We start from the raw sequence: 17,334 nt of genomic DNA, 5'->3' as shown, positions 1-17,334 counted from the left end.
GGATTTCAGCATGTTAACCAGGATGGTCTTGATCTCCTGACCTCGTGATCCAGTGGCCTCAGCCCCCCGAAGTGCTGGGATTACAGGCGTGAGCCACTGCACCCAGCCAACAGCCAGTTTTCTTAAGATAATTAGCTCTTTTTTTAAAAACACAGTCTTGCTCTGTCACTCAGGCTGGAATGTAGGGGTGTGATCTCTGCCCACTGCCCTCAATTCACTGCAACCTCCGCCTCCCAGGTTCAAGCAACCTCAGCCCCTCAAGTAGCCGGGACTATAGGCACATGCCACCACACTTGGCTGATTTTTGTATTTTCTGTAAAGATGGGGTTTTGCCTTGTTGCCCAGGCTGATCTTGAACTCCTGAGCTCAAGCAATCCACCTGCCTTGGCCTCTGAAAATGCTAGGATTGCAGGTGTGAGCCACCGTGGCTGGCCGGCCTATTTCCTTTTGATGAAAGGATTGACAGAGCTTCCTCTTATAGATGTATTGTCTGTTTCTTCAGATTATTGAAATTTTGTGTGTGAGCACTAGGAAAGAGTACTTAACATAATTTTGAATTATCCTTTAGTCATGTGGTTTATTGGAAATTTCTTTAACTGGTTGTTCTTTGATTATAGGATGTTATTGTTGACAAATGAGTATTCCTACTTCATTTCATAAAGGATATTTTGGAGTTCCAACGCTTAAATATCAAAAACAAGATCTTTAGTTGTTACTATTCAGAACACCTGAATGAAAACCATTAGGGCTAACATAAATTTATATGGAATTTACATGCTTATATAATACTTATTATAAGGAAGATAATGAAAATTAGGAAGTTACTATTTGCTGTGAACATTAATCAGCAAAGTTCAATACTTGAGTTACAACTATAAAACAATTTCTTTTTCTTTTTCTTTTTTTTAGAGATGGAGTCTTGCTATGTTGCCAAGGTTGGTCTCGAACTCCTGGGCTCAAGTGAGCCTCCCGCCTCCTCTCCCAAAGCACTGGGATTACAGGCATGAGCCACCGTGCCCAACCTAAAATAAACTGTTCTTTAAAGGCACACACCATTTTTACAGTGTGTCTGAATGAGTTTTTTCTTACTGGAAGAGATGGATTATCAGTAAACCCTGTGAATGTAAACTTTGAAGAAAATAGGCTTTTAAAAGATGAGTAATTACTTTTTTTGTTCTGTATATTAAGATCCTTTTAGTAAATAATCCAAGATCATACCTGTTAGCCTCTTTCATAATTAGCATGAAATTTACTGCCTTTTAAAGTTTATTTTAATATGTCCTTATGATTTAATTATTCTTTGATGTAGTAGTAATGTGATATTGCTTCTATTAAGCCTATATTTTTCTATTCATTTCTGCCTGATTTTTTGGGGGAAAATTTTTTTCTTTTTTTCTGACAGGATTTAAAGTAGGAAACTTGAGAGGGAAAGGGAAATTGTTTTTATTTCTAAACCATTTGAGCTATCTATTCCAGGTACTCATTTCCACTTGAGCTTTATGTGGAAACCATCTAAAACTCACTTATCAGCCGGATGCAGTAGCTCATGCCTGTAATCCTAGCACTTTGGGAGGCTGAGGTGGGTGGACTGCCTGAGCTCAGGAGTTTAAGACCGGCCTGGCCAACATGGCGCAACCCTGTCACTACTAAAAATACGAAAAAAAATTAGCCAGATGTGATGGTGCATGCCTGTAGTCCCAGCTACTAGGGAGGCCGAGGCACGAGATTTGCTTTAACTCGGGAGGTGGAGGTTGCAGTGAGCCAAGATCGTGTCAGTCCACTCCAGCCTGGGCGACAGAGTGAGACACTGTCTCCCCTGCCAAAAAAAAAACCAACAAAATAACTTAAATTTATCATTATTACTGTGCTTCTAAAAGTCACTTAAGTTAATTTGAATATATTCACAGTAATTATAGAAAGCAAACAGGTAGCAGAAATATTCACAGTAATTACAGGAAGCAAACAGGTAGCAGAAAACAGTTTTCATTTTTTATTTTCCCATTTTTTTTAATAGAGAAGAAGTTCGTGCCCCAATTCCTCAAAAGCAGGAAATACTGGTGGAACCAGAACCATTATTTGGTGGTAAGTTCACTTTTTTCCCTTAGCTTTATTTGCTTTTGCTCTTTAGGATTTTAATCAAACCATCAAAAGATGTGAAGGCTTCCTAGGAGACTGTTAGAAGTCTAGTGTCAATTCTTACCTTGTTTTTCTATAGTCCTGTCAAGAAAGTTGCACAGTTGACTCACAAAGAGTGAAGCAGATGTTTCAAATTGATATTTGTTGGAAAAGGCCAAAAGGAGGAACGTTAGCAAGAAGAATATGCTGCCTTGTAATGGAAATGCATAATGATAAAAGGTTCTGATTATTTTCCTTTTTTGGATACCTGCTTGACTGCCAAGTCCTTACTCTCTAGATAGGCCATACTTTCTCTCTCAGTTTCTAGAAGTGCTAATCCTAATTTGAATGAAGGGCACAGTAACCCCTAATTCACATAAAAAATTGGGATATTAGTCTGGATAGAGACTGGTGATAGAGAATGGGACATTTAATCAGATTAATTTATAGTTAAATAAGCACGTATTTCCCTTTTGTAAACCAAAGAGTTTATGTGTTATTCATGAGTTTATATAGAAAAAATACAAGATGGAATTATAATCTGGTTGGTCAGACCAAGACAGAAAACTGTATATAGTATATATTGAGAATAATTATGCAGAGAAATACTTTGTGTTGAGGTGGCTCACACCTGTAATCCCAGCACTTTGGGAGGCTGAGGTGGGCAGATCACTCAAGGCCAGGAGTTCGAGACCAGTCTGGCCAACATGTCAAAATCCCATCTCTACTAAAAGTACAAAAATTAGGCATGGTAGCACATGCCTGTAATCCCAGCTACTTGGGAGACTGAGGCATGAGAATCACTTAAACCGGGAGGCTGAGGTTGCAGTGAGCCGAGATCGTGCTACTGCACTCTAGTCTGGGCAGTAGTGTAAGACTCTGTCTCAAATAAATAAGTACAATTGAGTACAAGAGACATAAACTTTTTTCCTTCCAACTTTTTTTTTAGGTTCTGGGTACGTGTGCAGGTTTGTTACATGGGTAAATTGCATGTTGCATGGGTTTGGTGTACAGATTACCACCCAGGTAATGAGCATAGTAACCAATAGGTAGCTTTTCTGTTTTCTTTTTTTTTCTTTTCTTTTCTTTTCTTCCCCTCCTCTTTTCTTTTCTTTTCTTTTCATTTCTTTTCTTTTCTGACACGGAGTCTTGCTATGTTGCTCAGGCTGGTCCCAAACTCCTGGGCTCAAGTAGTCCTCTCGCCTCAACCTCCCAAAGTGCCAGGATTACAGGAGCGAGCCACCATGCCTGGCTTATAGGTATTTTTTCCAATCTTCGCCCTCCATCCTCAAGTAGGCCCTGGTGTCTGTTCCCTTCTTTGTGTCCATGTATGCTCAGTGTTTAGCTCTCTCTTATGAGAACATGCGGTATTTGGCTTTCTGTTCCTGCATTAATTCACTTAGGATGGTACATATGTAGCCTTCATGGGTAGACTAAGACAGAGGAGGAAATACACGTTGTAACAAAAGGATGAATAAAATTATATGTATGTCTTTTGATTTGATAAAGTATTTTAGTTGAGAGTTTTTATGAGATAAACGTTTTTAACTTGGCAGCTTTGGTGTTTATTATAGCAAGAAACAAAAGAATATACTGTCTAGATTCAGAAATAAAAGGCAAGAGGAAAGCTGTAAAGTCTGAATACTGTAGTGTAATGAAGTGCTTTCTGGCTGTTCAATGCGGATAGTCATTATGCTGTTGATATACCAGATTGCTCATAATTTTACAAATATAAATGCTAGGAATAGATTTGGAGCAAAAGAGTAATGCCCTTGGAAGCTTTATCTTCTCTTTATTGCAAGGAATAATACAGGATCTTTGAGCAAGTGGAACTATAGGAAGTAAATTCTGTGCTATATTGCTTTTGAACAGAGGCAAAAGAATTCCATTTGAAAGTCCCACTTTACTCTTTTTTTTTTTCTTTTGTATTACAGAGATGGAGTCTCTGTTGCCCAGGCTGGAGTGCGGTGACGCAATCCTAGCTTACTGCAGTCTCAAACTCCTGGGCTCAAGAATTCCTCCTGCCTTAGCCTTCTATAGGTGTGTGCCACCACGCCTGGCTAATTGTTTTGTTTTGTTTGGTTTGTGGAGACGGGGCATTGCTGTGTTGCCCTGGCTGCTATGGAACTGATCTCAAGCAATCCTGCCCCCTTGGCCTTGGCCTACCAAAGTACTGGAGTTACGGGCATGAGCCACCGCACCTGGCCGCTTTCTTCCTTTTTTATCTCCGAATTGATGTACAGTTAAGGAGGATGCTAAGAATGACTTTTTACAGTTAGGAAGTCATTCTTACCTTTTATTATTAGATGTTAAACTTGAAATGGGTCTTTAGAAACTATTTTCTTAAGGCAGTATTGATTTAAATCACCGTTCAGGTGTGGTCTCAGGTCCCTATACCCTTTCAGGTTGTCTGTAACGTTAAAACAATTTACAATAATAATACTAAGGGTTGGTTTGTTTGTTTTTGAGATGGGGTCTTGCTGTGTTGCCCCAGGCTGGAGTGCAGTGGTTGCTCACAGGCGTGATCCCACTAGTGATTGGCACGGGAGTTTTGACCTCTGTTTCCAACCTGGGCTAGTTCACCCCTCCTTAGGCAACCTGGTGGTCCCCCTACTCCCTGGAGGTAATTATATTGATGCTGAGCTTAGTGTAGACACCTGACTGGCATAGCCCACTACAGGCCAGAACTCTTAGGCTCAGGTGATCTTATCTCAGCCTCCTGAGTAGCTGGGATTATAGGCATGCACCATGGTACTGGACATCAAATTATTTTCATTGTGGTGACATTTAGACTGATAGTTCAGAAACAGTGATGAGTCAGACTGTTGGCTTCTTGGTTGAATTCATGCAGTGGCTTCAGACTGTATCACTAGATAGTGAATTCTTCACTGCTACATGAAGTTTACAAAAACATTTAAAAGGCAGGGCCAGGCGCAGTGACTCATGCCTGTAATCGCAGTCCTTCGGGAGGCAACAGTTGAAAAGATCACTTGAAACCCGGAGTTGGAGAGCAGCCCAGACAACATAGGAAGACGCATCTCTACAAAAAATAAAAATAATTGTTAGGCGTGGTGGCACGTGCCTGTAGTCCTAGTTGGGAGTCTGAGGTGGGAGGATCGCTTGAGCTTAGGAGTTCTAGGCTGCCGTGAACTATGATCATGCCACTGCACTGCAGCCTGTGTGACAGAGTGAGACCCTGTCTCTAAAAGAAAAGTAGGACAGGTGCAGTGGCATACACCTGTAATCTCAACACTTTGAGAGGCTGAGGCGGGAGGATTGCTTGAGCCCAGGAGTTTGAGAACAGCCTGGGCAACATTGAGACCCCAACTCAAAAAAAAAAAAAAAGTTAACTGATTTAAAAGCAGTTTTATTTAATGATGTTCTTGATGAAGCAGTAAAAATGATTAATTTCATTAAATCTTGACCCTTGAGTACACAGTTTTAAAATATAGTTTGAAATAGTATGTATGCACAAAGCAGTTTGGTATAATGAAGTACTATGATTAAGGAAAAGCACTTGTGTGATCGTTAGAGTAGGGAGCTTTTTTCATGGAACATTCTTTTTACTTGAAAAATCACTGACAAACTATCAGTTTACACTTTGACAGTTGGCATTTTCTTGAAAATGTAAGCTTGTTACTTCAGTACAACTGAGAGTGTTTGTTATCAGTGATTTTAAAAAAGAGGTTTGGCCGGATGTGGAGACTCACACCTGTAGTCCCAACACTTTGGGATTACTTTGGGAGGCTGAGGCGGGAGATTTCTTGAGCCTGGGAGTTCCAGACCAGCTTGCGCTACATAGGGAGACCCCCATCTCTACAAAAAAATTAAGAAAAAAATGAGCTGGGCGTGGTGGCACATGCCTGTAGTCCCAGCTATGCAGGAGGCCGAGGGGTGAGAAGATGGCTTGGGCCTTTGAGGTCAAGGCTGCAGTTAGCCATTATTGCACCACTGCACTCCAGCCTACTGGTGACAGAGAGACCTCGTCTCAAAAAAAAAAATGATAAAATACCTTAAAAAAGAACTTTCAGGCAAAAAACAGGATTTTAGAAAAATTTTTGTACCTACCTTTGTGAGCTGGATACTTTCCCAATACTTGAAGGCTTTCTGATAAGATCAGTGGTGACGTGAAACAGATGATTTTTAAAATACTGTGTAATGAAACCATTAATATTTGAAATGTTTCCATTACTCAGCAAACAAGTATTTTTGAATAACCAGTGCATGATACTACAGAGTTGTGCATAGGTAAAAGATCCATTCAGACTGCGAGATGAATTGTATTAGATATTTATTGCTGAGTAAAAAATTGTTCCAAAATTAAACTGCCTGAAAAAAACAAAAAACGAAGGAAACGATCTCAGTTTCTTTGGGTCAGTAATCTGGGTGTGGCCTTTGGTTAGGGTCTTCTGCAAGGGTGTGGTCAGCATGTCAGCTAGGCTGCCATTCGTCTCAAAGCCTGAATGGAGGAGGATCTCCTAAACTCATTCATGTGTCTGTTGCCTGGGGGCATCCATTTTACGCAGAGCAAATGAGAGCCTGAGAGGGCAGCCCAAAATGGAAGCCATTCTCTTTTTGTAAGGTAATCTGAAAGTGAAATCCCATCAGTCTGCTACATTCTGTTCCATCCTGCCTGTACTCGAGGTATTCACACACAGGGTGCGAATACTGGAAGACAGGGGAAAATTGGGGGCTGTCTTAGAGACTGCCTACCACATAGTACAGTGGGTTCTAATGAAACAAACAGTATGAAAAGCTCATTGATAAGATTTCAGATTCCACTTTGCAGCTGTCCTCTAAGAAACTACCATTGGTTAAGTATTGGTGTACTATTAAAGAAGAATATCCACAATCATCTGAGACTTTAAAACACTCCTCGCTGCTGGGTATGGTGGCACAGGCATGTAGTCTCAGCTACTCTGGAGGCTGAGGTGGGAGTATGGCTTGAGCCCCAGGAGTTCTTGGCTGTAGGGCCCTATGTTGATTGGGTGTCTGCACTAAGTTCGGAATCAGTGTGGTGACCTGCTGGCAGTGGAGGACCACCAGATGACCTGAGGAAGAGGAAACGGAGCAGGTGCAGATCAATAGTGGAATTGTGCCTGTGAATAGCCACTGCCCTTCAGCCTGGGCAACATAGTGAGACCCCCATCTTTTAAAACAAAAAGCCCACTCCTCCCTTTTACAACTGCATGTCTGTGTGAGAGTAAATTTTAATTTTCTTTCTATACTTGAACTAAAAGAATAGCAGCAGATCTAAAGGAATGCAGAAGCAGATCTGAAGATCCAGATGTCTTCTCTGAAGCCAAATACAAACAGCTATGTGGACATGTAAAACAGTGCCACTCTTCTCACGACATTTTTTCTCCAGCTGTCTCTCCCCTATGCTGACTTTGAAGCTCCTTCTGAGTCTCTTTTAGCTCTTTATAGCTTAGTCTCTTTGACTTCAGTGACCAGTACTTCTATTATGTGGGCAGTAGAGTGAGGACAGAGGACTGATGTTTGCTTGTGACAGGTGGCTTGGAAGAGCCAGGAGACCACACTGAAAAGGCAGGTAACAGTAGTAGGTCTAGGGCTAAGAGGTGGTGTGGTCTGAGGAGAGGTTTTTGCTTACAAATAGGGTAAATGAATGGAAGACAAATGGGAAGAGGGATATTAGCCCAAGAAGTAAAAGAAATTGGGTAGAAGGATAGCAATAAGAAGAACTAGTGAGTATACCCGGATTGGTGCCTTATAGAGAAGGGGGAGGTTGGAAAGGTGATGTGAAATCATGTGGAATATTGACTAACCTACCTTTGGCAGTTTAAAGGTAGAAGAAAATTACCTTTTATGTGCTACCTTCCTAAAATCATATACTTTCTTAGGCAACTGTTCTTATTCTAAGACATCCTTGGTTTCTTTCTTTCTTTCTTTTTTTTTTTTGAGACGGAGTCTTGTTCTGTGGTCCAGGCTGGAGTGCAGTGACGTGATCTTGGCTCACTGCAAGCTCTGCCTCCCAGGTTCACGCCATTCTCCTGTGTCAGCCTTCCCAGTACCTGGAAGTACAGGCGCCCGCCACCACGCCCAGCTAATTTTTTCTATTTTTTTAATAGAGACGGAGTTTCACCATCTCAAACTCCCTACCTGGTGATCTGCCCGCCTCGGCCTCCCAAAGTGCTGGAATTACAGGCGTGAGCCACAGCACCGAGCCTCCAGCCAGTTTCTTAATTGTTAGAGTTAAAAAGTATCAGATATCCAGTTTTTTAAAAAAATTATTATTATTATTATTTTAATTTAAAGAGACAGGGCCTCAGTATGTTGCACAGACTGCACTCGAACTCCTTGGCTCAAGCGATCCTCTCACATCAGCCACCTGGGCAGCTGGGACTATAGCTGCATGTCTCTGCACCAGGGCCAGATAACTAGTTTTAGAGGCATTCTTTGGCAGGTTCTATTATTCCTGCTAGAAGCCATATACATTTGAAATAGGAGCTCTTGATCAAAAATAGTTCCAAGATTGAAAAGTGTGACATTTCTTGCTTTTTCTTGAATAGAAATGAAGAAAGGAGGGAGGGAGGAAGGTAGAGAGGGACGCAGAGTGCAATATTTAAATTAAAAATAAAATTCAGGCCAGGCTCGGTGGCTCACTCCTGTAATTCCAGCACTTTTGGTGCCGAGGCAGGTGGATCACTTGAAATCAGGAGTTGGAGATCAGCCTGGCCAACATGGTGAAACCCCCTCTCTACTGAAAATACAAAAATTAGCCTGGCGTGGTGGCACACACCTGTTGTCCCAGCTACTAGAGAGGCTGAGGCAGGAGAGTCCCTTGAACGTGGGAGGCGGAGGTCAGTGAGCTGAGATCATGCCACTGCACTCCAGCCTGGGCAACGGAGTGAGACTCTGTCACAATAAATTAATTAATTAACTAATTAATTAATTCAAGCTAGGCATGGTAGCTCATGCCTGTAATCCCAGCACTTTGGGAGGCTGAGGTGAGAGGATTCCTTGAGCCCAGGAGTTCCAAACTAGCCTGGGCAACATAGTGACATGCCTGTCTCTTAAAAAACAAAACAAAACTGAATGTGGTGCTGCACACTTGTAGTTCTATCTACTTGGGAGGCTAAGGCAGGAGGATGGCTTGAGCCTAGGAGATTGGAGTCTGCAGTGAGCCATGATCACACCACTGCGATCCAGCCTGGGCAACACAGCGAGACACTGTCTCAAAAAGTAGAAAATAAAACATGATAGTGTATTACAAAATCTCTTTTCCCAGAGATGATAATGTGATTGTTTAACGTAAATACTGATACACATATACACAGGAATCATACGCATATGAATATGTTTTAAACAAAAATGAAGTTTTTAATATGTTCGGCATTTTTTTGTTGCTTTATTTTGCCTTTTACTCGGTAGTGCTGGATATGAATAATTATCCTGTGTAATCACAAACACGAGTTATTGGGAAATATGTTTTGACACGGGTTAGGGGATTCTACAGTCTCTGTGTAATCTTGATACTAATCATTTCTCTACAGAGAATTATTCTGGTTACATGCTGGCCAGCCTTGTCATAAGCCAACTTAATAACTTACCCATATTGAGGGAATCGTGAAAAGCCTTTATTTACAGACTGAGTAGTAGACACTCTGCGGGGTAGTAGAATACCTTAGGTGGATCTGTTTACTTTTCTGTCATTAAACCGTTGTGTAACTGTGAAAAAAAGTTTCCAAAATTAAAAATGTTTTTTGTCTTGACGGTTCTGCACATATGTCCAATCCCTAAGAAACAGTCCTTAAGTCTTACTAAACCGTGGTTTAGAGTGTAGAGTTACTCTATACAGCAGGGCAGTCAGATCCTGAAGGCTATAACCTGAATTGGATATCCGCAGCATGTGTGTGGCTTCATCTCTATGTGGCGGTGTCCTCAAAATCTTCTTTCTTTCTGACGTCACTACTTGGATATTAAGATAGTAAACTTTTTTATTTTTGAGACGGAGTTTCACTGTTCTTGCCCAGGCTGGAGTACAGTGGCGTGATCTCGGCTCGCTGCAACCTCCGCCTCCCAGATTCAAGTGATTCTCCTGCCTCAGCCTCCCAAGTAGCTGGGATTACAGGTGCACGCCACAACACCCGGCTAGTTCTTTTGTATTTTTAGTAGAGACAGGGTTTCACCATGTTGGTTAGGCTTGTCTCGAACTCGACTTCAGGTGATGCACCCGCCTTGGCTTCCCAAAGTGCTAGGATTACAGGAGGCATGAGCTACAGTGCCTGGCCAGGATAGTAAACTTTTTTTTTTTTGAGATGGAGTTTCGTTCTTGTTGCCCAGGCTGGAGTGCAGTGGCACAGTGTTGACTTTTACTGCAACCTCTGTCTCCCAGGTTCCAGTGATTCTCCTGCCTCGGCCTGGGATTACAGGCATGTGCTGATATTACAGGCAAGCGCCACCACGCCTGGCTAATTTTTTGTGTTTAGTAGAGGTGGGCTCACCATGTTGGTCAGGCTGGTCTCAAACTCCTGTCCTCAGGTGATCCATCCACCTTGGCCTCCCAAAGTGCTGGGATTACAGGCATGAGCCCCCATGCCCAGCCGATAGTAAACTTTTTACACAAGTTTGATCAAGTCTCTTTTAACTGGGCCTGAATTTTTTCATTTGTAATACAAGGTGGGTGAATGGAAGATGTTCGGATTAATCATACATGAATGATTTGAAAGTTTTTAAACTTTTTTATTTTTTGAGGGAAGGCACCATTATGAATCTGAGTGTTTTAAAGCAAGAAATACTGCTCGCTTTGGCAGCACGTGTACTGCAATTGTACGTGTACGAGACAGGGATTAGCATGATACCGAGATTAGCACGGCCCTGCGTTAAGGGTGACATGCAGTTCGTGAAGGGTTTCATATTTTTTATTTTAAAAAAATACTTTTAGATGAGGACATTTTTAGAATTAAGTTTCAAAATTAATTTTCAAATTTTTCAATTCTCTTTTTTCTCCCCTAAAGCTCCTAAAAGACGACGGCCTGCACGTTCAATTTTTGATGGTTTCCGGGATTTTCAGACTGAAACTAGTAGGTATCTATGGACCAGTTTATCATCTCCCTCTTCTCTTCCTATTAAAAAGAAAAAGATGATTGCTGTTAGGCCCAATTACTTTTAAGTTTTCACCTTATTTAAAAAGTGAAATTATGGATCCAGGATATGATTAACTCCCCTAAGCTGAATTGTTCCAAATTCTAACCTATTTGGTTATAGAAAAATAGTAAAGGAGATGGAGATAATAATGTAGGAAATCTGGTAACTGATAAAGTTAATTCGCTTGTGAATAAATACTTAAAATGCTTACTATAATAAAATAAACTGATTTCCCTCAGGATCCTGATTTCTGTCAATGAAAGGAATATGTAATGAAAATGGTTATTGTAAAAGATTGAAAAATAGGAGAAAAAGCCATGCCACCCAGAGCAGCCTATTAATATTTTGGCTACAGTTGTTTGAAATATTTTTGTGTAATAAGTTAGAATGAGAATCTTGGTCTTATACTTCTAGAGGTTCTAGTATTGATTTAGCAGTGGAATAGTGGAATCCTAGAGAAAGGACAGTTATGTTAAGAGGATATATGAGAAACCCTTGGACCATGCTTGATTTTGTGGTTTATTTATAATGAGTTCATTGAGGCACAAATAGGTCTTGTAACTTTGGAGAGAACTGATGGGGAACCTGAACTGACTCAAGTCATCTGGGGAATCCTATGTCCTCCCAGTGGAAGGTGACAACAGTGGTCATCATCTCCACTGTTAGAATCTTTTTATTATTATTTTTGGTTTTTTTTAAGATGGAGACTCACTGTATCACCCAGGCTGGAGTGTAGCAGTGCAATCTCAGCTCACTGCAACCTTTACTTCCCAGGTTCAAACGATTATCTGGCCTCAGTCTCCCGAGTAGCTGGGACTACAGGCTTGTGCCACCACGTCCGGCTAATTTTTGTATTTTTAGTAGAGACGAGGTTTCACCATGTTGCCCAGGCTGGTCTTGCACTCCTGACCTCAGGTGATCTGCGCATCTCAGCCTCCCATAGTGTTGGGATTACAGGCGTTAGCCACCGTGGCTGGCCCAGAATCTTTAAAGATTGAGAACATAGCTATATAATAACAGCAGATGAATTTACATTGCTTTCAGAACTAGATAAATGAGGATGAAAGTTTTCCCGTATGCTTTTTGTTTTGTTTTGTTTTTTTGAGATGGAGTCTCGCTCTGTTGCCCAGGCTGGAGTGCAGTGGTGCGATCTCTGCTCACTACAACCTCTGCCTGCAGGGTTCAGGCCATTCTCCTGCCTCAGCCTCCTGAGTAGCTGGGACTACAGGTGTGCTCCACCTCGCATGGCTGTTTTTGTTTGTTTGTTTGTTTGTTTTTGTACTTTTAGTTGAGACGGGGTTTCACCGTGTTAGCCAGGCTGATCTCAAACTCCTGACCTCAGGTGATCTGCCCACCTTGGCCACCCCTAGAATTATAGGCGTGAGCCACCGCACTCAGCCTCTCCCATGTTAAAGTTAGTTTCTGAATATGTGAAGAAGTTACTTTGATTATGTGACTATTTTCAGTTAATTTTCTTTGTATCCTTGGAATAGGGAATTCCACCAAGTCTTAAGATTCCTCTTATCTCCCTTTGCATTTTTTTTCAGAGTCAACATTAGATCTTTGTATTTGAGGTCAAGCCTATTGACAGCAATTCCTTCAATTGACAGAAGTTTTTTTTTTTAAATGTGATTCATGAATATTTTATGGCTAACTGAAACTTTTCCATCCTTCTGTGTTATAGTTCGGCAAGAACAAGAATTAAGAAATGGAGGAGCTATTGATAAGAAATTAACTACCCTTGCAGATCTATTCCGGCCACCCATTGATTTGATGCATAAAGGCAGCTTTGAAACAGTAAGTTGTTGGAGAGTCAGTGCCTTAACTAGGAATGCTTTTGCATTTTCAATGCCTTTTTAAAAAAATTACTTGTTTTAGAGGCAGGGTCTCGCTTTGTCATCCAGGCTGGATGGTCTTGCTCTGTCATCCAGGCAGTGACACAATCATAGCTCACTTTAGCCTTGAACTCTTGGACTCAAGGGATCCTCCCACCTCAGCCTTCCGAGTAGCTAGGGCTACAGGCATGTGCCACCACACTCAGCTAATTAAAAAAATTTTTTTAGTAGAGACAGGGTCTCACTGTGTTGTCCATGCTAGTCTCGAATGCCTGGGCTCAAACAATCCTCCCGCCTTGGCCTCCCAAAGTGTTTGGATTGTAGGTGTGAACCACTCTACCTGGCCTTCAGTGACATTTTTTATTTTTATAAGAGCAAAAAACCATGGTCAGTGTATAGGGAATTGGCATCATAATAAGTATATCTGCATGATATGCCTAAAGGTTACATTGATTTATATTTCTACCAGCAATATATGAAATATATTTCTACCAGCAAGATATGAAATATGTTTCTACCAGCAGTGTATGAGATTGTTTGATGAAATCCTTTTATTAGCCTTGTGTGGTGTCATTTTAGAATCTTTGCCATTTTGATAGCTTTTTAAAATATCTCACTTGTTCGTGTATCTTTGACTACTACTGAGAATAGTGTGTGCGGTTTGTTAGCCATTTGTAAATTGTTGATAGGTATCTTTTGCCTAAATATTTCTGTGCGGATCCTAGTGTGTTTGAAAAGAGTATCTCTAATTGGAGAACACATTCACCCTCAGTTCTTCTTGGTTTTATCATGACTAAACCCAAAGAAACACTTTCCAAAGTATGTTTACTTGGTTGTCTGCTAACTTACAGACTTACTGAGGACAGAGGGAAGATAATTCTTTTTAATAATCCTTGGGACCCGTTCTTGTGCATTAGGGGGAACACATTATATGTTAAGGAGTTTAGTAAAGATTTTAGATACTCTTCTGTTGTGGTGTTCACACACCTTGCCTTTTCGTGTTGAATAGCATGTTAATGCTCTTTTGAGTTACAATAGCATTTCCATAGATGTAAATCACTTAAATTTCAGTTAAGTCTTTTTTTTTTTTCTTGAGATGGAGTCTCGCCGGAGTGCAGTGGCACGATCTCAGCTCACTGCAACTTCCGCCTCCTGGGTTCAAGTAATTCTTCTGCCTCAGCCTCCTGAGTAGCTGGGACTACAGGTGCACGCCACCACGCCTGGCTAATTTTAGAGACAGGGTTTCACCATATTGGCCAGGCTGGTCTTAAACTCCTGACCTCGTGATCCGCCCACCTCGGCCTCCCACAGTGTGGGATTACAGGTGTGAGCCACCACGCCTGGCCTTCAGTTAAGTCTTACCTGTTAGGATCATGTAGGCCAAAGAATAACTGCAAAATGTATATCAAGCCTGACAGGTGGCACGAACTACTACTTGGGAGGCCGAGGTGGGAGGATCCGTTGAGTCCAGGAGTTCGAGGCTGTAGTGTGTGATGATCGTGCCTATGAAAAGCCACTGCACTCCAGCCTGGGCAACATAGTGAGACCCTATCTTTCCCTTTTCTTTCTTTTTTTTTTTTTGAGACAGGTTCTCATTCTGTCACCTGGGATGGAGTGCAGTGGCAGAATCATGGCTCACTGCAGTCTCCAACTCATGGTCTCAATTGATCCCTTGGTCTTAACCTCCCAAATACATAGGGCTACAGACACCCACCACCACACCTGGCCAATTTAAAAAGTATTTTGTGGGGAGGGGGCTCTTGCTGTGTTCCCCAGGCTCGTCTCAAATTCCTGGTGTCCAGTGATCCTTCTGCCTTGGTTCCCAAAGTGCTGGGATTACAGACATGAGCTGAGACCCCATTTCTTAAAATAAACAACCGATGTATATCAGCTGCACGTTTGAACATGTTATGATTATATTTTTAAAAAATTTGTCCTTCGATAAACTTTTTTTTTTTTTTTTTTTTTTGTTTTTTTTTTTTTTTTTTTTGAGATGGAGTCTGGCTCTGCCGCCCAGTCTGGGGTACAGTGGCCGGATCTCAGCTCACTGCAAGCTCCGCCTCCCGGGTTCACGCCATTCTCCTGCCTCAGCCTCCTGGGTAGCTGGGACTACAGGCGCCGCTACCTCGCCCGGCTAGTTTTTTGTATTTTTTAGTAGAGACGGGGTTTCACTGTGTTAGCCAGGATGGTCTCGATCTCCTGACCTCGTGATCCGCCCGTCTCGGCCTCCCAAAGTGCTGGGATTACAGGCTTGAGCCACCGCGCCCGGCCGTCCTTCGATATACTTTTACACTGTCATACATGAAGTATTTAGGAGAAGGAATTTCATTGTTAGCTTGTGTGTTAGTTTGCTTGCATTGCCAGAAAGGAATCCCTGAGACTGGGCAATTTATAAAGAAAAAGATACTATTTTGACTGACGTTTCTACAGGCTCTATAGAAAACATGGTGCTGACAGCTTCTTCTGGTGAGGCCTCAGGAAGCTTGCAGTCATGGCAGAAGGCAAAGGGGAAGTCGGTGTAACACATGGTGTGAGGAGCAAGGGGTCAAGCCATTCACGAGGGGCCGCCCCCATGACCCAGACACCACCTATGAGGCCCCACCCCTAACACTGGGGATTACATTTCAGTATGAGATTTGGAGGGGAAAAATGTCCAAACCATATCAGCGTGCTCTCCAGTTTCAATTTTCTGAATCAGAAAACCATGAAAGTGTTTTGGCTACATGGAACAGAAAACCCAAATGATGATAATTTGACAAAACAGTGATTTGTTTTTGTCAGTAATAAGCTTACAGTTGAAGAAATTATTGGTGTTCGTTCATAATTTCAAAGATGTTAGGTTAGATGTCTCCTCAGTTTTCTTCATCTTTCCCTCATGGTCTCAACATGGCAGCTGCCTGTTCTTCCTAGTATTCTGGTGATAATACAGACATTGAGAGAGAGAATAGTAGCAAGATGAAAGGCAGAAAAGGATCTTTGTTTTGGCATGTTTTCTATTTTTATTAGCTTCTGAGTTGCTCTAGGACATGATGCAGTAACTAAGCTTGATTTAATTTGGTCACTTTGGAGTGAAGAAGCAGTTACTCTCCTGCTTGCTCATTAAGGGAAAATAGGAATCTCTTTTGATGTTGATATAATTGTAGGTTATATCACCTTTTTTGCCTTGTATTTCATGGCCTGTGTTTACCACAGTCTATTTTTCTTTTCACTGATAATATTGTGCTTAACCATCTGCAAGATTTTAAATGAAATAAACATTCCCTTCCAAAAGCAGGTATTTCATTATGGTTAATGATACATGTATTAGTTTTATAAAAATTAGGGAGATAACATGCAAAATTAAGTCATTGAAGTTTAGAAAGATAAATGTTAAAAATTAGAGGGATACTCTTTGGCTGACCAAGGAGGGCCCATAGGTTTATTCCTCAATATTAGATGTAAATGTGAGCTACAGTTTTGCAGGTTTAGAAAGTAGTGTAACTAGAGGTAGATCATGTTCAAGGATTCTTTCTGGCTCATGCTAACCAAATGAGAGAGACTGATTAATTCACTTGTTCACTCAATGCATATTTATTGAGTCCTTGTGTTGCAGGATCTGTTTTTAGGTGATGGAGAATAAAGGTTTGACTGCATGTGAGAGAGACCGGGAAAAAAATAAACAGTAGCTTATTTATGTATTTATTTACTTAATTATACTTTAAGTTCTAGGGCACATGTGCACAACATGCAGGTTTGATCCATAGGTATACATATGCCTTGTTGGTTTGCTGCCCCATCAACTCGTCATCTACATTAGGTATTTCTCCTAATGCTATCCCTCCCCCAGCCCCCCACTCCCCGACAGGCCCCGGTGTGTGATGTTCCCTGCCCCGTGTCCAAGTGATGTCATTGTTGAATACCCACCTATGAGTGAGATCATGGCAGTGTTTGGTTTTCTGTCCTTGCAATAGTTTGCTCAGAATGATGGTTTCCAGCTTCATCCATGTCCCTGCAAAGGACATGAATTCATCCCTTTTTTATGGCTGCATAGTATTCCATGGTGTATATGTGCCACATTTTCTTAGTGCAGTCTCTCATTGATGGACATTTGGGTTGGTTCCAAGTCTTTGCTATTGTGAATAGTGCTGCAGTAAACATATGTGTACATGTGTCTTTATAGTAGCATGATTTATAATCCTTTGGGTATATACCCAGTAATAGGATTGCTGGGTCAAATGGTATTTCTAGTTCTAGATCCTTGAGGAATCACCACCACACTGTCTTCCACAATGGTTGA

At 41.4% G+C, this 17,334-nt stretch overlaps 1 protein-coding gene across 2 annotated transcripts in view; it reads left to right on the top strand.

Moving 5' to 3' along the window:
- UBXN7 (UBX domain protein 7) overlaps positions 1-17,334 on the top strand; it is an 89,872-nt gene that overhangs the window by 29,217 nt on the left and 43,321 nt on the right. The window contains exons 4-6 of one of the 2 annotated variants that reach the window (XM_011961170.1): positions 2,015-2,082; positions 11,094-11,159; positions 12,908-13,020. In XM_011961170.1, the coding sequence (XP_011816560.1) occupies positions 2,015-2,082; positions 11,094-11,159; positions 12,908-13,020 (247 nt within the window). The remainder of the gene's footprint in view (positions 1-2,014; positions 2,083-11,093; positions 11,160-12,907; positions 13,021-17,334) is intronic. The other variant, XM_011961172.1, reaches the window with a different exon arrangement.

The sequence above is a fragment of the Colobus angolensis genome, unplaced genomic scaffold, assembly GCF_000951035.1.
Source record: "Colobus angolensis palliatus isolate OR3802 unplaced genomic scaffold, Cang.pa_1.0 Scaffold54, whole genome shotgun sequence".
Classification (NCBI taxonomy): domain Eukaryota; kingdom Metazoa; phylum Chordata; class Mammalia; order Primates; family Cercopithecidae; genus Colobus; species Colobus angolensis.
This window is presented reverse-complemented; position numbering and strand designations above follow the sequence as displayed.